This window comes from Poecile atricapillus, chromosome 4, assembly GCF_030490865.1.
Source record: "Poecile atricapillus isolate bPoeAtr1 chromosome 4, bPoeAtr1.hap1, whole genome shotgun sequence".
NCBI lineage: Eukaryota > Metazoa > Chordata > Aves > Passeriformes > Paridae > Poecile > Poecile atricapillus.
Genome location: NC_081252.1, coordinates 18,652,529 through 18,675,542, shown reverse-complemented (window position 1 = coordinate 18,675,542; position 23,014 = coordinate 18,652,529). Strand labels below are relative to the sequence as shown.

General features: G+C 38.0%; 1 protein-coding gene across 3 annotated transcripts in view; it reads left to right on the top strand.

The window, feature by feature from the left end:
* Window positions 1-15,893: 15,893 nt before the first annotated feature.
* The window catches only part of EDNRA (endothelin receptor type A), a 31,694-nt gene continuing 24,573 nt past the window's right edge, over window positions 15,894-23,014 (top strand). The window contains exons 1-3 of one of the 3 annotated variants that reach the window (XM_058838428.1): window positions 15,894-15,992; window positions 16,074-16,201; window positions 18,989-19,489. In XM_058838428.1, the coding sequence (XP_058694411.1) occupies window positions 19,088-19,489 (402 nt within the window). In that variant the 5' untranslated portion in view covers window positions 15,894-15,992; window positions 16,074-16,201; window positions 18,989-19,087. The other 2 variants (XM_058838427.1, XM_058838429.1) reach the window with 2 other exon arrangements.

Genomic DNA, 23,014 nt, shown 5'->3' with positions numbered 1-23,014 from the left:
CATTTGTGAGTTGAATACTTGAAACACATTTTTTCAAGATCCAATAACTTAATATTTAGTCAATTACAAGGATAAGATATTGTTAATATTCCCAAGTGTGGTTATGTGGTTTTTAAAGATTCAAAATACATAAGTTATCCAGTTATTAGGTGCTGTTTAAAACTCCAAGCACTATTCACAACAAATGCAATTTGAAATATAAATGCTAAAGATTGCCAGAAAATACACCTATGATATTATCATAAGACCCTGAACAACCAACTCCAGGTGGTTCTGCATGAGCAGAGGGTTGGACCAAATGACCTCCAGAGTTACCTTTCAACTTCAACCATTACATAGTTTGGAGATTCTGTGAATCTGCGTGCACAGAGGGGATATAGATATATGATATAGATAAATAGAGTTTATGAATTAAATATTTTGAGGAAGCTACTCTTTGAGATGCCAAGTATTAAAGAAACAAAGGGACTTCTCAGTAAAGTAGGAACATCAGGATGGCAGGGAGAATGTGAAAATCATGCATCAATATTGCATAAGGAGTGGCAAAGAGAAAATCGCATTTTGCAGAGATGGAAATTACTGTAAATAAACTCTCTAATTCATATATATACACTGAAGTTTCTTCTCAAACCCCCCCCCCCCCCAAAAAAAAAGAGTGGTCTATTAGTTAGATAAACTACCATTTCCCCATCATTTCCCAGTTTCTCTATTTTCAGCCTACTCTCTCTATAACTCTCTGTGTCTGATCAAGAGCCACTCATACAAGGGTAATATGCAAAAAACATGAGTGAAAGTCTGGCAAACATCCATCTATGCACATAATTATTAACTACTGCACGTGCTTAATTTCAGCTGCACAGTGACAAAAACTTCAAAGGTCATCTCCCTAACCACAGCAAGATTGAGGCACTTTTAAATCTGACACTACCTCTAAGTAGGTAACATCATGTGTTTATCATTTTGTATCTCTTCCCCTCCCCTTTCAAGTTCCAAGACTTTTGGAGCTAGGATTAGCACTCTTTATGAGTTAGTAGACACACCTAGAAAAGTCTTCTCACACTTAGTTGGACACTGAACAAATAAAGTCTTAGACAAAGAGGAATATGTTAATAAAGATGGCTGAAGGCAGAAAGGATGGTATTTAAATCATCACATGTAGGTGCCTATCTTAGCAGGGCTTTGAGTTTTGTCTTTACAGCAAAGAAAGATCTCTCTCCCTAGCGATTAAGAAAGATTCTAGACAGATGACCCTTCTAACTTAGGTGCATCAATTTGGTGGGATGAGTACAGACACCTCTGTGTGTCCTTTGCCAATATTTAAATGTCAAAATATTAAACATTCCCTGATCATGCAAATCAAGACATTAGGTATATCATCATAGATATCATCTCTGAAGGCAAATAGATAACTTTTACATATAGAGGCAAGCAAATAAAACTTAAATGCAATATGCACAGCAGGAAAACACATTCTCAAACAGATCACATGGGACTTCACCAGAGCTTTGTAGAACTTCCCTGAATCTGTGGGAAATGCTCCTACCTGCCACTGCATCTAAATACTGCATTTTCTGCACGGATCATTAAAGCTCCATCCAACCCCAGCTATGCTGCAAGTCTGTGATCTGTTTCACATTGTTGGCTTGTACTCAAACGTTGACTAAATACTGTTGGCTTTTTTGATTTTTGTCCTTTCTGGTTGTCCTGGTTCACAAAAAAAAGTTTAAATTCTCCAGAGCAAGGCAAGATTCTATGTGAAGAGTCCAGCACCTGCTAAGAAATCCAAAAATTTGTAGAAAAGTACAAAGAAAAGAACACAATAGATAAGCAATTAGATAAACAGGGAACTACTGAAACACTCTAATTTACAGGTAGAATAAGATCTATGCTTTGGATTCAGAAGTGTTCTTGTCAAGAAAACACACTTAAAAAGTATTTCTGTGAATGTAAATTAAAGCAATTTCACTGACTGTCAGCATCAGCTCGGTCTGGGATTTGGTAAGTTACATTTTTAAATATTCAAGAAGCTTCTTTAGACAATGCCAAGTCTCACTGCACCAAAATGCTGTGGGAAAGGTGGTCTGAAGGGTACTTCCATCACAGACAGAACAATGCCAAGAAAGCCTGGTCTCCCAAGGCTTCCAGACCAGTTTTGTTCTTCTCAAGAGTGGGGAATACATTTTTGAGAAGCATCATGGAATCATAGGATGATTGTATGGCTTTCTTGGAAGCACAGATGCTTTTCAAAAATAAAAATTTAGTAAAAATTATCTCCCTCATTTCTTTCAAAATCTACAGTAATATTAATGTCAACATTGAGAGAATTGACAAAATACCTGCAAACCCAAGCAATCAAATTAGTTGAAACCCATAGAATTCATCAGGGTCAAAAAAAAAAGAGGGGGTCCTCATATGAACATGATCTGCAAGGCAGAGTTTTGTGACTCAAGGTCTTTACTACCAACTTTTCTGGCAAGTCACACAGTACAATCTTATCTCTTCATTTAGGGCAATGCCACTACACCCTGGACTGACCTCAGGTATTAATCTTGACCGCTGAAAACTTTTTCACCATGGGCTCAAACTGATTTTATATGATACTGGTTTTATGGCACAGAGAAAGATTGCCTTTTTTTCTTTATCCAGATACATAAACTTCACACATGGGATATATGCAATGATAGAGTCATTGTATGTATATATTTAAAAATATGCATTTGCAATTTAATTACATCATCTGCTTCCTTCCTCATAAGGGGAAGGGACAGGAAGCCAAGGAAAATATATAGTGGCTGTGAGCCAATAACCCAGGTCTAGGGATAAATAAAACCTGTTCATCTCCATGGGGGGTTACATTTTTCCCATGCCCTATAAACATTCAAATATAAACTTGTTCTATAGATTACAAGCTATCACTTATTATTTACTAGCTTTACTTATTTCAGCCATACTTGTTTATGGACTATATTACTGGATACCCTCTACAGGATGTCGCTATATTGAAAGGAATTTGGACTGGGTTTATAGTAAAAAACATACTATGCTGCTTGTAGCTCTGGAAACACAAACAAATTTTTCTTGGCAAGACATACCCTGAGCTTGTCATCCTCTTTCTTGGACCATCTACTATCTTTTCTCTTCTATCTGTGTTCTACTCAATATTTTATCCCATGTAGTTTCAGAAGTGTTACAGTTTACTTTCCTGGCAATAAGAAAATAAAAAAAATGTAGTTTGTAACATTGACATGATTTACATCTGGCCTGGACAAGCTACCAGTTCTGTATCCACAGAATATTCTATGCCAGACACAGAAAAGGGAAAGGGGTTTAGAACTAAAAGGCTCCAGAAACTCCATACAAATTGTTGAGATTTTTAAATCTTACTGATAGCAGATCTTTAAAGTCATCACTTTGACAGCTGTGACCTCACTAAGCGTCTCTTCCAACACAGAGCTTGTTATGTCTGCTGAATTAGCGTAAACCCACAAAATCTTGAATGCTATGATGATAATCACAAAACAAGCATGATATTTCCAGGCTAAAAATGAACCAGCAGAAAATAAGTGGAAGCAAAGTAATCAATTGGAAATGCACAAATGAAAACTCTTAATGAGTGCCAAATCCCTCTTCTGCAATAGGTTTGTAATCAGTGGTGAGAAACCTGAAAGCTTCTAATGTAATATCAGTGAAACAGGAACTCTGACTCTCCAGGAATCATGTCTGTTGGACTTGCTGCTTTTTGTTGCAGAAAACTCTCTTAATTCTCCTGAAGCAATCTTTCTGTATAAAATCTTTGATGTACAGAGAAGCATAAACACTTATAGTGCTTTCTGTTTTTCAGTATGCAAATGTCAAAAAATCCATATTGGTTCTCAGATCTCTGTCACAAGGTAGGGCAGCCAAAGAGAATAATCCCTTAAGGACTTCAAGCAAGATGCCAGTTGGAATTTTTTTTAAAGTCTAAAACAGAAAAATGGTATAAAATGACAATCTAATGTCCTCCATAATACAATTTAGTATAACATAATATTTGAGTCACCTGGGGTGAAATTCTAGTTTCACTGAGAGACAAAAAGAATTTTCCAAGTGTCTTCACAGTGGTCAGGATTTCATTCCTTCTATGCTTCAGCTATTTTATTCAGAGGAGGAAGAAGCTGGTGAAATATAAAAAAAAATAGGCTTCCTTTAGTTAACTTTCAAATGCACCAAGATGCTGGAAGTGTACCAATTCTTTAGCTGTAAACACACAAAAAAATCTTTTAAAATGTCACTTTAAAGAAAAAAATTGGGCTTCTTATTAAGGGGTCTTATTTGGTAACAACAAATTGTAGCATGCATTCTCCTCTTACAACTATTATTTCTTACCATTACTGGGATGTGTTCTATAATTGGATTCTGGCACAGATCAGTGGAAAGAAGAAAACTTTCCAATCTGATTCCAAATAGGTTTTACTATATAAAAACACATATGCAAGAGCGGAAGATTATCTCTTTGCTCACCAGTAGTTATTCAAATCATTTAGACGTTTTAGTCTAGGCAGATGTTGAATGTACTGAAACTTGTGGAGTTGCTTTTATAAACTGTGGGTGATTTGGAGTTAGGGTAATTTTTTTCATATTTGTCAGATAGCTTTCTAATCATAGAGTGTGACTGAGAAACTATTATGATCCTTTCAAGAAATACACTTTGAATTAAGTTTGTCTTCCAACAAAGAGTCACATACACCACAGTCATAAATACAATAAATACAATATTTTATAAACTGACTTAAAAGCTGAAAATCAGGCATGAATCTGTGGTTCTACTTCAGCACCTATTCAGAAAGCATACTGAAGGAATTCAGTAAATATAAATAAACACAGTAGTACAATAAAAGAACAGATACAAATAACAAGAAACAAAAAATAAAGTTAAGGCTTCTTCCTCTGTTTAGAAGTTGGTCTTCCACAATTGAAGAACTTTCTCAAACATAACAGATTTCAACATAAAAGTGGCTAAGGTGAGAAGTGTTAAGCACATTCACATAGTATCAGCAAAGTATCAACTGAAAGTATTGGCTCATCAGAACAATACTCACAAGCTAATATGAAACAAAAACATAAGAAAAAGTCAAACTGCAAAACAAGAAGCTGAAAGCACTTAACTAAATCAACTAAACTAAATCAGTTTAGACTTTCCCTCCTCTCTACAAAGCTTAAGCTTTAGCAACTACCAGCACACACCAGTTAACCAGCTCTTCCCAAGAAGTACTGCACAGCTTTGACATAAAAATAATTGAAAAATATTCCTGAGTTTCAGAACAACCTCCAGAATTAGAGCCACAGACTAACATGTCTTTTGACCAACATTACCTACTCCTCACTGCTTACTCTTTCAGACAGAAGGTCTGGCCAAGGTTCTCTTTATTTGTTTCAGACCAACTCAGCTGTGGTGATTTAACTCCTAAGTGCAAGCAGGGATTATCATCAGGTGGAGTTGGCATGGAGAGAATTAGAAATACATACAACTTTACTTCCCATAACAGAGTTTTAAGAGATCGATCTGTTCAGCTTCTAGTTGATAACAAGCAATGGATAGGTAGCACCACATGAAATTTGGGTAACTCCATTCAGAAGATGCCTGTTTGTGGTCTACTTTGAACTGGGAGAGACGAGCTATTTTACTTCAAAGCAATCAGAGACCAGATTCTGTATACTGGTTCCTCCTACTAAAACCCCAGAATACCACAGACTTGCAGAAATGTTCTAATTTCTGTGCAAAGATATTTCTTTTCTAGTGCCGGCCATTTTAGAAGGTTAGTACCAGCTTGTTTTCATTAAGTGCTTGAGAACATCTGACTCAATCATTTTTAAATCAAAAAACCCTAAAATCCTTCATTTCTTTAACAAACCCATAGGACTGCAACAGAGAATTTCACAGGCATCTACAGCAATGTTACATACAGAGAGTGTATTTTTTTTAAATATTGGTAGTTTTATTTCCTTGAATGTTTGTGAGTACAGGGAGGAAAGAATTAGATATGTTTAATGAAAGATCAGGTTAAACTGACAGTTCAGTCTTCTGAATGCTTTCCAGGATCAACACAGTCCTTGAATATTTCTCTGAAGTTTATTATGTGTGCATACATTATCTAGCCTGTAGAATACTGTAGGTCATGATAGGGGACATAATCAAGTGAAGGAAAATATGATAAACATAAGAATGCACTAGCAAATCAGAGAATAAGAAAGCACAAGAAAGAGTTGCTTTCTTTGAAAAAGAACCTTCCTAAGATGGTGACTGGGTGATGCCATCACTTGTTCAGCAAGGCAGGTGGTGTGAAGCTCAGCCAAGGAAAGCATTAGAACACAATAGTGCTCTCTGTCACTCTCTCTATTTACCAGCATTTAAAGCTGTTCTGGGCATGTGTTCCATGAAGGAGCGTTATCATACAAAACTGAAGTCCCCAATGAGCCAATGTGTTTTCACATAAGTGGTTTGACAATGGTTAAATAAGAGACCAAAAATTGCTGTAGTCTTCCAGAAGAAATAAAATTTTTAAGAAGTTGAGTCAATATAATTACACATCCAAAGTTCTAAGTGAAGAGGAGTCTCTTTGTGTGTTATTCATCCACATCCCTGAGCATGGGAGATGCTCTGTCCACTATAGTCGACAGAACCTTCAATTGACAATGGAAGGCAAGGGGTTCTATTGTGGAACAAACTTCTAGAATGAGATAGCCTGACCCTAATAGAAATTGCCAAATACATCTGTTAAAACTAGAATTTCTTAATATTGCAAATCATACCAGCACTCCAGGGCAGAAGGAATTAAACTATCAGCTCCTATTCACCACCAAGAAAACCCTTAAAATTTGTTTCATGTTGAGACACTTCATAAGGTGTGGGAACTTAAATCTACAGACAGCATTATAGTAAGCAATGATTAAATTTTAAAAACAATTTAAAATACAACAATTGAGAATTTGAACCCTTTAGAAAACTGAAGAAACAAAGGATATGACTATCTGGAGGCAACAATTATTGTTACTATCGCTAGAGAGTGCTTGGCCCAGACATGTCTATTAATACCAGACTTATTAGGTCTTGACAGCTTCTAGGACATCTGTTTGTTTCATTTCCCTTTAGTCTCGCCAAATGCTAGCAGCAAAAAACATACACTTTTCGTTCCTACTTCTGCATAACTTGAAAGACTTCTTTGCATATATGAATTTTGACAATACATGAGTTCTAGTGCTCTGTATCTGATATATATGTACAGGCATGTGTATACAAAGAACTGCAAAGGTGGGTAAATTTCTTTCATCTGAGGGCATTTATCTAGGAATAAAGGTGCTAACAAACACAAAGTGGAGCTAACAAACATTCCTCAGAGGTGGGAGAGTTTTCACAGATTTTTCAACCTGAACTAAGAAAAGGTTGCAGAGACCAAAACATCTCATCAGGAGTTTTGCACAAGCAACTCCCTCAAGTATTTCAGTATATTGCAATATTCTAAGAAAGCATTACAAAATTACACCAAATAATATTGAGGCTTTTGGTACGGCTTTCCCTATTTTTCCGGAAGTCATCACACAGGTCCTGACCCAAATAAAGTTCAGTCTAAGGTATAAAATAAAGGTTCTAAGTTAAGCTCTTGAATTTTACTACACTGTTACTGTGTTCTAGGCCTAAATCCAAAAGGCATTTCATTCCTAAATTGTTCATAATTCTAGTTCATAGTTCTGTTCTTCTTGGCCATCACTTCAAAAGTAATAGTATGGGTGAGATTTAAAGATCACCTACTGGAAAGAGAAAGAAAAGGAGATAGCTACTTGTATACTATAAATTAACCACAGGCAGTTGCTGATGCTTTGATCCAGATATTTCACTGTGACTATATGCCAAACAGCTAAACTATTTTATTTACAAGAATCCAGCCTTGCCCACTCATTTCATTTTCATATGGCTGTCTAAATAATTTGTTTACATTTTTAAAATAACTTCATATTTTCTTATAAACTTTATATTATCAATATAACCTCACCCATATACATTATTTTGAATTAATTTTAAAAATGCCCTCACTCAAGCTGTAGGGCCCATTCAGAATGTCAGTGCAAAGTACTTTTATTTCAGTTTAAAGCCTGTTTGGATGCATATTTTTTAAAATATTTTTATTCTCAGGTGAATGCTCAAATTAGAGATTATTTCAGAACTGAAATTTGATTTTCAACTTTTTTTCAGCACTTATTGAAAACTTGCCTATCTAAATTATTATAGCCACTAGGGAATTAATAATCATTAAAAATTCAGGAAGCACTAAAAAATATTCAAATCAATCAAAATTCTTACAAAGGAGGATCAGCTTTTACAGAAAATTGCAGTATCTGCTCCATTTCAGGTATATTTTGAGAAACATGCACATGTTGGCATGGTTCCTTTTAACGTCCACTAATGTGACTTGAAAAGAATTACACCATTTGTGATCATTCCCTGAAAATACAAATACATGTATTTCCATTTCCAACAAGAGATTTACACTTGATTATGACAGCTGAGAATCTGATCCAACAGTGCTGTAAGAGTCCCACAAGAAATCTTTGACTTCAGTGGGTCTGCAGGAAATAACACATGACCACAAGCTTGGTATGTATGCTTTCAGCACCTGTTTATGTAGTATATTCATAATCAAATACTCTAAATAACTACAGCAGTTTCATGGGGAAAACAGAACATTACATTCCCACCATCTTACATCTAACCAAGTTAAGTTGAGCATTTATTCATGGGTAGAAAACATGAATTTTACATCTGAAAGTAAATGGAAAGCATTTTTCCAGATGTTCTTCCCCAGAAAAGTATGATGCAAATAATAAACTTGGTAGTTCAAAGAGTACATAAATTTCTATTTGCGTGCATTTATTTGCTGTATTTTTTAGCCTGCTTCCTAAATAATTTAATTGAATAGCACATTAAATCATTTAAGAGGAGATGAAATTTTGTGATTAGGGTAATTGTTAGCTAAAAATACAAAACCTTAGCTTACTGTTGCTTGATACCTAAAATACATTATTTTAATTATTGACAATAGTTTGCTTTTGGATATATTCATAAGAATTTTCATAGAAAACCACTATAATTTTTGACCTCAATGTGCTCAGGAATTATGTCAGTCTCAAACTTTATTTTTTTTAGTCTATACAAACAGAATAGTCTTGTGTTACAGCTTGATACAAAGGACTTACTGTATACTCACTTCTATATATTATTTATGACAAAAATCCAATATCATAAAATGAAAGTCCTTACAACTGTAATGGAATATCAGCAAGGAAAGGGAGACTGACAACAATATCTCTTGTTCCTTTTCATTTCATATTCTGAGCAATCTATAAGTAGTGACTGTGACAAGAATAAAAATAAACAATACACATCTATTATTACATGCTGGTATATTTTAATAGAATCATTAGTTTACCTTTGCATAATTTCCCTTTATTTGAGAGGACATAGCAGCTTGACACATGGAAATTGTCTCAGTTTCAAGCTATTTTATAAGACCAAATAAAATTGCTGTTACCAGAGAAAGAAATATTTCTGTCCAAAGGTAGCAGAACTGAGTTGTATCTTTTTTCTGGGGTACTTGGACTACGACACAGAAAATGATGCTCTCTTTTCTTCCCAGCACACCCTCCTTCTGTCAGGGAGCAGCAAGGGATGGCCAGCAGCCAAGGGGAATGCCACAGTCCTCCCACTTTGCTTGTCTGCCTGTCCTCACCCCACCAGGCCCCAGAACTGGGACTGGGATTAAGGGTAAAACAGCAAAATCCAACCATTTACTGTTCAGTGTATGAAGAAATGGGCACACTCCCAGCTGCTGGAGGAACCACAGTGGGTCATCAGTAGGACAAGGGTCAGGATGAGGAAGATGGCTGATGAACACTGGTGTCAGTGGCTGGGGACTACCAGGCACATGTGGAGATGTGAGAGGTTCTCAATGGACAGAACACAGCAGAAAAGACAAGGCTCTCTATGAAGAAGCTGGGATGCAAGAGGAATGAAGCCATAGTTAATTGCCTCCCAACCCTCGGACTCCTTTAGACAAAATTCAGATTTCTTGACGATTCTGAAACTCAGTATCACTGAACTGCATCAACACCAGCAAGTACCACAGAAACACATCTTCCACGCACTAGGTAGAAGTCACTGCAGTGGAAATCCAGGTCACAGTAAGGCCATGACAACACGAGACAGCGCATCATACCAATCCTATGGCCAGGAACACAATCATATCCCAACCCAGCCTTTCCAAACTTGAGATGGAGCCAGCTGTACTGTTAAAACAAACAGACAGAATACTCTCATGCATGAACATAAAAATAGAAGGATCCCTTTTTAAAGGATTGAGAGCCTTTATCACCAGCATCTGAAGAACTGTCAGTTCCTTCTCTGTCAAGTATTACCTAATTTTTTCTATTCATACTGTCTTAATGCAGTGTTAGTTACCTAAATATGTGCTTTGGTTTCCAATAAACAATATTTTCTAGATAGTAGAAAATAATGGTGAATCATTTTCCTGAGACCATGATCATTTATCTCAAAATTGCTTGCAGAGAATTCCTTACATCTATAATAACAGTCAGAAGTTTCTAATTAATCTACCACTCAATAAGTCTGTAAATAGGCCTGCATATATGGCTTAAAGTAAGATAATATGTGGAATAGTTTGTGCTAGCCATTTAATATTGGATAGTATAAGAATGGGACCTTACTGAATCAAAGTAAATGCTTGTTTGTACAGGCAGCTTATTTCAACTCAGCTTTAGTTACACTAGCAAAATTTAGATAATGTAGAAACATTAGAAAGAAGTGAGATGAGTCAGGGTTTTCCATGAAAAACAGCTTCACTGCAGAGTAGCCAATAGAAATAATTTTAACCTTATTTAGATTAAGATTAAATGGCATTCTAATATCTCACTATCTTATCTAGATAATTTTATTAGTGCTTAAAATAATAAAAGATGCATCTGGCAGCAGAACAGCATTCCTCTATCGCAGAACTTGTGTTCTGCACAGGCTCACATCTGCAAATACAGATTAACACTTTTGTAAATTATGGAAGATTTTCTAATCTAAGACATTCTCTTCCTCTTACTGTTCTTTAAATCAAATTTTGATTTATATCAGGTATTCCTTCCTTCTGTTTTTTTTTTTCTTTTGTGTGCTTATAAACTCATTGCATAATTTCACTTGCATGATTATGTAACAGGCATCTTTTCTATTTTATTCTTCTTCATGTATATATATTTTACTACATATTGTGGAGTTTATGTAAAAATATTTTTATCTGTCACCACTGAAAACTGGTCTTTTTGGAGCAGGTTCCTTTGCTCACAGCTAGTTTCAGGATTGCCTGAAACAACGGGGATGAAGATCCCCAAATGCTCCCTACAGTCACTTGTTTTGCTATCTTGGCCTCAAAAGGGAGGAAGAAAATAATTTTTTTACTTTATAGAGCTGATATTAAAAACATACACCCTTTTCTAAATATTTCAGTTACCATCACCCATTATCCTTTTGGACAGTATCCAGCTTGCCACAGGACAATAACTTATAAGCATTCTTTTTTTTTTTTTTGGTTTGGTTTGGTTTGGTTTGGTTTGGTTTGGTTTGGTTTTTTTGTTTTGTGTGTGTGTGTGTGTGTGTGTGTGTAGTTCATGCTCAACTCAATACCAGGCCAGCTCCCAATACAAATAACATAGCTTGAAGAATTTTGAACACCATAAATTCCAGAGCTCAAGTCAAAATACCCTTGGACATAAAAGAGGTCTCACCTGAATCACAGAATCACAGATTTGCAGACTTTTGAGACTGGAAGAGACCCTTAGAAGTCACCTGGCCCATGTCCCTGCTCAGAGCCCTGCTCAGAGCCCAGCCACCTAAAGCAGGTTACTTGGGACTGTGTCCAGTTGGGGTTTGAATGTCTTCAAGGATGGAGATTCTCCAGCCTCTCTGGGCACCCCGTGCCACTCTTTGATGAACCTTAGAGTGAAAGTGGTTTTTCCTATATTCAAATTTAATTTATCGTATTTCAAGAACACATTCCTTGTGCCCTTTGCCTCCTCTTCTGTCACTGAGCATCAGGGAGAAGAGTCTGGTTCTCTCTTCTTTACTGCCTCCCACCAAATAGATTGATAAGATCCAGACCTTGAAAACTAGGGCTTCCATCTATGGAAATGGAGACCAACAGCATTACCTCTCCCAGTAAATCTTTCTGGAATGTTCTTAGTCCATCACATTTAACACAGTAGGTAAACGCTCCCCAGGGGAATCTGAAATGCTCAGCAGTTGAAGGGAATTAACAACACATATTATTATTTCTTCAATCTGCACACTAAAGGCCCAGAAAGCTCACTTCTTACTCAAACTTTTACATCAAGATTCTGCAAAATTTAGATACACCCAATCCACAATTCTTGACTAATATTCCCTTTTGGGGTGCAGTAGCTCCTGCAGTTGTTCCTGTAGTAATTGTTTGGCTCCAAGGTTAGTTGTCCTTTAAACTTCAATCCTTTATCCCTTTTGATTCTATCACAGCTTCAGGTTCCCATAGTCAAAGGGCAGGAATATTTCAGTGGTTCTAATACAAGCACCTTTCCAGTAATAAGAATAAACTAATACAATAGTATTCTCTTTATAATTCTCTTTGAATTATAAATTCCTATTGTAAATTGCCAAGATTTTCTATTAACATGAAGGAAACAGATGAGAGAGACAGAGAAAGGGGAAGATGGAGAGAGGAAAGGAGAGGGCAAGAAGGGAGGAAGGAGCAAGACAGCCTTGCCAGAAATAGGATTTATTTGTGCTAAGCACATAAATAAAGTTATAGATATGGCATTAGTGTAGAGAGAGATATGGCATTAGTAGAGACACAACTGAAATAAAGCAGCTGCTGGGAGACAGAAATGTTATGAAACAGAAGCAAATAACTGGTTCAGTGATCACTGGAATTAATGAGCCCTGAGTTTCAATGAATTTAGATTTTCTGGAGAGTGCCCTTTTAAAATGAATTCTTCTAAAGCAGCTGCATAGGTGCATCTCTTGTCAAAGAACAGATAATCTACACAAGATAGAAATGCTCCCTATGGTTTGAATGATTCTTCTTTTTTGTTCAGTGAGGTGCAGCTTCTGACTGAACTGGGGTAGTAAAAGTTGAAAAACCTGCCCAACAAGTGTTGTTCGAAATTAACATGATTCCATGAGAAGTTTTCTGAGTTCTTGCTCACTAGATCAATTCAAAGTGAAACAGCCATCCAGTATTGTAATCAAAGTATTTAGGTGTATTTTTCCAAATTCTCCAAGTGGCTACTATTTTCTATTGTTTGTATTGTTTCTGATAAAAACTGTATCAGAAATCTAGTGAAAGAATTCAGAATAATTAGATATTGGTAATCTTTGTGATTAATAACTTTTGATTTTCTGAAAATACTACAGATTATAAACCCACCAACTGACTGCTTATAGAAATGCCAATTATAGACAATTCCTGGTTTTAATTTTGGTTTCTTGAATCTCATCAATTCAATTTAGGACACCTGATGGTCATATGTTCCTATTTCATACTAAATCTGTGGAGGTAAGTGGCTTAACTGGTAATACATTTGATTAGCACACCTTTCAATCCAATGAAATGAAAGTATTTCTTTCTAATACCTGAAGGCTTCATGGAAATTAATAACATTACAAAGGCTGATATTTGCTGATAGTCTTCTTGACTCCAGCTGAAAATCCAATTGTCTTTTTTAATGAGATTGATACGTTGCCGTTACTCTGAATCTCCAGAGTTATGCAAGACAAGCTAAGCAGCTTGTTGAAGACACAAAACAGAAGAGGTCAGAGGAAACACTTTCCCTGAGCTGAAACTGGTACACAGAGTCCTCAGTCAAGAACTCTTCCCCACACAGGACAGCAGTACTACAATGATGGTGGAAGTGTCTATAAAAGCTGAAAATATCTTACTGTAAAGAACTGCATTTTATCACTTTTCTCAGTAGCTGAGGGCAGCTGCATTTCCAACTGTAGTTTTTACACAATTCCTATGTGAAAACTTCCTTTTCTATGTTACTTTCCTGAATACCATAAAAGCATATACCATAAAAATACAATTAAATATAAATTTTGAATTTATCTTAGTTTAAGACAAGATATCAACTGAGCTTTATACACCTAGAAGATTGAAGACAAAAACAAAGGTTCACTTAAAAAATCAGCAACAATAAAAATAACAAAGAACATGGATCAGTAATTTCTAATAGCTAATGCTACTTATGTGGGTTGGCAGTAAAAGGAGCACTCATAAAAACTGTCTAGAAATAGATCTTTAACAGCATAGTAAATTTGATAATTACATTTATTTAATGTAATAGTAAATGTAGTTATGCATGGAATTATGGTATTATGAATTGGAAGAACAAATGTGTGTTTGAATTAGACCAGAAATATACTTTTTGGCTTTGTTTTGTTGTTTTGCTTTTCTTTTTTTTTTTTGTTACAGCTCTAATTGTTTAGACATAAAGGTCAAATGATACCAGGAAATAAATTGGGTCATAACAATGTTTAGAAAACACACAAGAGATTTAAGGATTGCATTCAATAAAGCAGTCCATAAAGTGCACGTGGTCCTTCATAACAGCCTTTCCAGCTATTCAATGGTTTCTCCAACAAGTTACCATGAAGATGATTCTTGACAAAGCAAATCATTAATACGAAGCATCTATGACCAAACTGTAAAGAATTTTTTTTAGTAGTATATGGATAATTTAGTGGCTTATCAGCATTTATTCAACTTCACAGCAACTTGAGATTTTTAATTAAACTTTCTACCTGATTTGCAAACAGTAGGCTCCTTGTGATTCTCAGCCTGAACTTGTATGTTCCTTCAAAGATTCTGTGCTTTGACATTTCATTTAACTGAATGACTTTCTAGAAGTAATAAAGTACTGCTAATCCAGTTGATCTAGATGCTGGTTTTTCCTGTTCAAGATTTATCAGATTATTTCAAACAGAGAAGCATATTTTAACTATGCAAAACTGAAAAAATTCAAAAAAATTCCCACATGATTTAGTGCCAGATAATTTAATTCTTCAGGCCACTAGCATCACATTTTCTATTGTTCTTTTCAGTCTGCTCTTGTGGTTTTAGGATGAAATATTTTTACATCTTATTTAGGAAGGTGGCCTTTTTCATTCAGAAGAAGCCCATATATGTTTATAAAATAATTTTTGTGGTACAAGCAAATGAAAACTTGCCAGGAAATGAGAAACCTGAAATGATTCAACAAAGGACTTAAAATTTCATAAACCTGCTAGCATGGAAGAAAGGATTTTGAAACTCTTTCCTGTACAAGCTGCTCCCTCTGATACACTGGCATTTTTTCTCATTGTGGGAAAATATCATTAGGTATAAGTGAAGTTTCCACTTTTTTTGCACAAATTTCTTTGCACCTCTGCCTTGGCAGAAGAACAGTAATATGAAACATAGGAATGACAGAAAATCCCACAAATGCCACACTCTTATTGTCCTTGTAAATGCAACTACAGTGTATTAGCAAGGTGTGTAGTGGATGGATCAAAGGCATTTTCACTCAGGAGCAGTTTCTGTTCAGCATTTTTGAAACTCTCACACATAATTTTACTGATTGTCTCAGAGACTGGTCCCGGCCAGCGCCGGGGCAAATGCAATGCAAAAGCGGTTTGTTTAATCAGATTTCCCCGCTTTGTCCATGGCTTTTCTGCCGTGATGGGATCAGGTACAGACCCTTGCTGAGAACCCTGCGTGCCATTAGCGGGCAGCAATAGCAGTGGGTTCCCGGGGCTGTGGTTTAGATGAGTCCAGCAGAGCAGCAGCGCTCAGTTTCAGCGAGGAAAGAGTTAAAGAGCTCCGTGTTCCCCTGTGCCCGGGAGGCAGCCTTTGTGTTTAACATTGGCAGGGGCTCAGCTCCGGCTGGAGGTTTGTTTTAATTGGGGGAGGGGGCAGAGAACAGGGGACGCTCCGTGTTCTTCAGTCTGTCTCTTTCGTTCACTGATTTAGCGGAGGTGGAGATTTTCAATTCCGCCCAGTCAGACGCGGGCAGGAGGATCTGGTAAGACTATCCCAGGAAAAGGCACTCAGAAGAAATTCTCCGAGGCGGCGGCGGCGCCAGCAGCCCCAGCATGAGGGTGAGCGGGGCGGGGAGGCTGGCGGGGGGAAGTGCGGGGATGCTGCGGGAGCCCCATCCCGATCCCGAGCCGCGGGCACCTTCCGCAGCGCTGGAAACGCCCCGGCCAGGGATTCGGTGCCGGCGGTGCACCTCTGTGAGCGGCTGTGAGTGTGTGAGAGAGAGGAAGGCAGAGAGAACAACAGACGGGCACAAGGCAGCTCGGGGGGACTGCTATTCCGTAAAGTTTAACAATGCATGGATCTTGCCAGAGGCTCTCTATAGAGGCTGAGGGGCAGGCAGCACCGGTTTGCCAATGGATGTTGGAATTGATCCTCCGCTGGCGGTGCAAGGAGTGTGTTACTTCTCTTGGAGAAGGAGCAGCGGGCGGCTTCCCCGGCAGCGCTCGCTGGGAGCAGCCCAGAGAATCTCCCTTGCCGGCATTGCTCCCCTCCGTGCCCTCCTGCCCTGCTCCGCTTCATCTACTCCTGCTCGCATCTCAGCTGCCTGACACTCACCGAGCACTGTTCATGTTTTAGCTGGTCTTTAGTACTTGGAACAATTTCATTTTCACTAGTACGGTCTCCTTGCGAATCTCGGCATGGGAATTTTCCTGGCTTGATACATCAGGCAAGTCAGGAATTTAGTTCCCTGCATCCGCGGCTGCTTCTGCAGCACTGCAGGAGCACAGGCACAGCACAGACGGGTGGCTCCCACATTAACAGAGCGCCCTTACACCCTCCAGGTACCCAGGCTTCGTGTGAAGGACAATCCTAGATTACCTTATCACAGAAAGTTATCAGGGATGCCAGTGTGTTACTCATACCAGGCAGACTGCACGTTATATTCTGCAGCAAGATAAATACTTTTAAAATATGCACGGAGGAATGAAGGGCTGTCAGTAATCTATAAACTTATGTAGTTAGCCTATTAAAAGCTTTCTAGATTTGCTTCTTAGGGAAAAGTTTCTTCTGGGAGAGGAAGAGATGGAAAATGACAATTTTGTTCCCAGCTTTGTATGCTGGTGGCATGACTGCCATGCTGCCACCATGTTTATATGATACGTATATCAAATTTTCACAAAAAGGGTCACAAAGTAAGGAGGAAACTGATATAACTACTAAAGCATAGGGCTGTGGGTTCTGTTCATAGCTTTATCACATTTACTTGGGAAAGCCATTTAATAGTGATACTTGTTTCCCATTTGTAAATTGAGGAACTGTAGTCATAGGAAATAATACAAGTATTAATCCTTTCCTGAAAAGAATTACAGTCAAACATCTCTGTTGTTTCTGGTAAGATTTAGAAACCTAAAGTGAACACACTTGCACTACTCTACTGCTAAGTGCCCTGAGATACCACCATAACCAATATTTAATTTAATTAAATAAAAAGAAGGATTTACTATTTGGTATGTTAAACTTTGAAATCAAATCCATGGGAACTCACAGTTGGCCAGTTCCTGATCTCAAATCCAGTTGTACAAGGATTGAAAGGTGGATCTGTGAGGGACAGCACTCTGCATGCCAGACTGAAATACTCAGGTTAGCATCGCATCTGCTGCTCTACAGAGGTACACACACACTTCCACAGACCACATACAACAGCAGCCTGCAATACTAGTAAATATTTATACTGTGCCTGCTCCAGAAGTACTTTCAGTAAATTTTCTCCCTCCTCCTCTGGTAAATGTCAAGCTATAAACTCTGACTCTAACAGCCCCACAAGGAATGAAATTAGGATTCATTTATTTAAAAGGATCCTCCCAAATACTTCAGGCGAATCCCTTGAAATCAGAAAGTTATAAATACTTTATTGTCTACTTTTCTTTTGTCAACACTGCAGCAATTCATCTTGTTTTCCAGATATAAGGCATGTAAAAAAAATAAATCTTAAGTTAAACCAAGGCTTCGGGAAAATGGACTTAAGTGGCATCCCTGGTTTCAGAGGAGGTTTGGTATCTACAGTGCCCGTGGCAGCAGTTAAACACATTTACTAGGACAGGACTCTATGATGCTTTCTTCCTTACCTGGAAATGTCATGAATTGTTGCTTAGAATAATAAACCAAGTATTTTTTTATCCTTAAAGAGCTTAATTTTTTATTATTAACTTCACCGTGGCTAAGTATTGAGCATGAGTTGCAATTACATTCAGGACCAAATGACAAAGTTTGAAGGTATTTTCCTGGCCAGAGGTCTATCCTAGGACTATAAAATCTTCCTCCTAATATTTAGGGATTTTGGATCTGGTCCAGATTTTGATTTGAAATACACGTCTTTTCATTTTTCATTTGAAATCCAGGTAAGCCAGACAAAAATAATATAAAGACTAATTGTTGCAGTGCATCAAAAATAATCAGAAAAATTGATGAATTTACTACCTTTAATTTTTTATGTAGTGCTTTTACCCTTCTTTTTCAAAGAAAAAAGAATAAGTTCTTATTTTAGCTGAAATACCATTCAGCAGTCTCTAACACAGGTCGACTTTTCCTGCAAGACTATATTTTAAAACAGAATTTCATCTACCTTATTTTTTCCATCCCTATACAAATTCTATCTCAAGTTAACAGGGTTTTGTGGGATCTTATTTGCATAAGCTATCACTTCAGGAATTTTTTGCATTTGCCTCTTGTCAGACAGGTAATGGGGGTAATCTAGATTTCAGAGCAGCCCAGTGAGTATAAACAGGTGTTTATACATATGTGCTGCAGAGGCTAAACATTCAGATTCCCTCCCTAAGGGCGAAACAGGATGTGTAAGACTACCGGTTGTATTGATAATGTGCTTTTTTTTTTTTTTTTGCTTACAGTTTCTCTCTGCAGGTGAAAAAGTGAGAAATACTCACTGAAATACTGAAGAAAAAAGCGAAACCCTCGTCTCACTGAATTTGCTCACTGGGGACTTCAGGATGGAAGCCTTGTGTTTAAGAGTTTCCTTCCTGCTGCTGGTCCCGGGATTTGTACTCAGTGACAGCTCTGACAGAGACGTTTCCAACCGGAGCGACTCAGGAAACCCCCTTTCCACCTTCTCAGGGATGGAATCCAGCATTCTCCTCACCACCATACAGCCCCCGGTGTCCAACCAGACTGTCAAATGCTCCCAGCAGACTAAGATTGCTGAAACTTTCAAATACATTAACACCGTGGTGTCCTGCGCTATTTTCATCATTGGGATGGTTGGGAATGCAACTCTGCTGAGGATCATTTACCAGAACAAGTGTATGAGGAACGGCCCCAACGCGCTGATAGCCAGCCTGGCACTGGGAGACCTTATCTACATTGTCATTGATATCCCCATCATCGTGTACAAGGTAGGACACCATGACCCCTTCCACCTGCAGTTCCTTAGGAGTTCCCTGGCTGTTCCCTGTGCTTCCTCCTCTATTTAGTGCTCTTTTGACAATGAATAGTGCACTTAAGGAAACAATAAAACTCCTTTTTGTTCTGCAACAAACTCCTTGCTCTCAGGTCCCACCTGCAACAAGAAAAAGTGCATTTCCCATTAAAGATGATGTAGCTCTTAGCTCTTAACCAGAGTGTGGCCTTGGGCATTCACAGGAGCTCTTCATTTCTCATAGCTGTTACAGCTAGCAAAAGAATATTATCCAGTCCTTACTTTATATTTTTACAGAATATACTCCCTGTGATATGCAGGCCTCATATTATGATTTTGCAGGGAGAGATTATGTCAGTTAAGTTGAGCCTTAAGGTTTTCATTTAATATTCATTAATAGCAGAGTCCCAAAATTATTCCAATTATATCACAGGCCATTTCTGAAATATTAAATTTCATCTGGATTTGTCAAAGTGTAAAAAGGCTCCTCAGCAGTTCTTTTATCCGGTATAAATTTATCTTGTCTCAGTGTTTTGATTTTCCATTTTAATTAAACAAAGCCACAAAACAGTGTTTTTTCTGATGCAATTTATATTTACCAATATAATTCAAGCCAGAACATGCTTGAATAAACAGAACTGAGCCCTTTTAAAATGCATTTCATTGATATTAACTTCTCTTAGAAAATCATCAAAGAATTTTGTAAGCTTGTGTCTGTCTCTTTGTGGACCATACATAGGTACATAACTGACAGGATATTTGACTTTTTCTTCCATTTTTCAGCAGAAACATGAAGTGTTTCCGTTTGTAAATAAAACTCTAAGTTATATTATATATAATTATTCTATAATTAAGGAAAAGTATTCTTCACAATTTCAGATTAAAGATTCTAATTACTTTTATTTACATATGTTTTAAATGAAACATTTTAATGCATGGTTTTATAATAACTGGTGGCCTATAGTTTCAAACTGGATTTTAAAATTAAAGAAACAATTATTTTAAGACATGCATTTTGCATCTTTATAACATGGACATCATAACTGTGTTATAACACAGGTATTCATATGACAAAATTATAGAATTTGAATTAATTAATGGAAAAAAAATTCACTCTGTGCATATATTACATTTGTACAGAGGCACTGGGAGTCTGTTGACATTCACCAGCCAGGAAGAGGAAGTAGACAATTCTATAAACAGTTGGAGAATGTTTCAGGATCACCAGCCCTTGTTCTTGTAGATGACTTTAACCTTCCAGACATCTGCTGGGAACTTAATACAGCAGAAAAGAGGCAGTCCAGGAAGATTTTAGAATGTGTGGAGGACAACTTTTTGTCACAGCTGGTGTGTGAGCCCACCAGGGACGGGACTATGTTAGACCTGTTGTTTGCAAATAGAGAAGGGATGGTGGGAGATGTGGTGGTTGGAGGCCACTTGTGGCACAGTGACCATGGAATTATAGAGTTCTCGATATTTGGTGAAAGCAGGAAGAACATCTATAAGATTTTTACACTGGACTTCCAGAGGGCAAACTTTGGCCTGTTTAGGAGATTTATTTAGAGAGTTCCTTGGGAAGCAGCCCTTGAAAACAAAGGAGTCTAGGAAAGATGGGCATACTTCAAAACAGAGATCTTGAGGGAACAGGAATAGACTGTCCCTGTGTGCCGAAAGATGAGTCGATGAGGCAAACGTGCAGCCTGGATGGGCAATGAGGTTTCAAAGGAACTTGGGAATAAAAAGAGGATGTATCATCTTTGGAAGGAGGGTCAAGTCTCTCAGGAAGCATTTGAGGGGGCTGCTAGGACATGTAGGAAAAAAATAAGGGAGGCCTAAACTCAGTTTGAACTTAATTTGGCAACTTTTGTAAAGGGTAATAAAAAATATTTTTACAATTTTATTAATGGCAAAATGAAGGATAAACCAACATTTGTTCTCTACTGGATGAGGGAGGCAACATAGTAACTACAGATGAGAAGGTGGAAGTGCTTAAAGCCTTCTTTTCCAATTCAGTGGGAAGATGGCTTGTCCTCAGGACAACTGTCCTCCTGGGTTGGTAGATGGTTTCAGGGAGCAGAATGGCCCCCCTATTATCCAGGAGAAGGCAGCCAGAGAACTGCTGAGCAGCTTGAGTGTTTATAAACCTATGGGAGCAGATGGGATCCATCCCAGGGTGATGAGGGAGATGGCAGATGAGCTTGTGAAGCCACTCTCCATCATTTACCAACAGTCCTGGCTCACTGCTGAGGTTCCAGATGACTGGAAGCTGGCCAGTGTGATGCCCATTCACAAAAAGGGTAGGAAGGAGGATCCTGGTAATTATAGGCCAGTCAGCCCCACCTCAGTGCCCAGCAAGGTAATGGAGCAGTTTATACTGAGTGTCATCACTCACAGGATGGCCAGGGCATCAGATCCAGCCAGCATGGGTTTAGGAGGGGTAGGTCATGTTTGACCAACCTGATCTCCTTTTATGACCAGGTGACCCACCTGGTGGATGCAGGAGAAGCTGTGGATGTTGTGTATTTGGACTTCAGCAAGGCCTTTGACACTGTCTCCCACAGCACACTCCTGGAAAAGCTGGCAGCCCAGTCCTGCTTGGACAGGAGCATTCTTTGCTGGGTTAAGAACTGGCTGGATGGCTGGGCCCAGAGAATGGTGGTGAATGGTGCTGCATCCAGCTGGGGGCCAGTCACCAGTGGTGTCCCTCAGGGGGCTGGTTTTTTGTTTAAAAAAGACTGGATGTGGCACTTGGTGCCATGGTTTAGTTGAGGTGTTAGGGCTGAGTTGGACTCGCTGATCTTGGAGGTCTTTTCCAGCCTAGTGATTCTGTGATATTATCTATGGTGAAATGCAGCACCTGGTTCTGATCTTCCAGTTGTATAAATTACAGATAAGTCTTTTAACTTTAACTGGGTTTAATATAACATGAATTTGAAACTAGGATGACTGTAAATAATTATGGATGTGATTTAATGGAAATTCTAGTTTTCACTTTCCAATACTCCACCTGGAAAGTTAAATTTGTTGATTTTACCAATTTGCTGATAAGATATGTGTAGAGTATTTTGGATTAACAAGTTGATGAGAAAGATTAAAAGATTAGCTTCTGCTTGACTTGAGATCCATCTGTCTTCCACAGATGGGTGAATGTCTAATGGGGCATCAGGCTGGGGTTTTTAGCTGGACTCAGAGTCTACACAAGGCCAGGCTGGATGGGACTCTGAGCAACCTGGGCTAATGGCAGGTGTCCCTGTCCATAGCTGGGGGGTTGGAACTGGATGATCTGTAAGGTCTCTTCTTACCCAAACCATTCAGTGATTCTGTAACTGCACCTCCCATGATGTATTACAGTTTCCTCCCTGGTAAATTGCCCTTACGCCTTTATGGATAATTGCTAAGGCAGCATTCTCAATTCTCATGGTATATGTGATAGTACATTTTAAGGAAAAATGGCATGAGTTCTTTTCAGAGCCAAGTTTGAGAAAGAACAAGCAGTTTTATT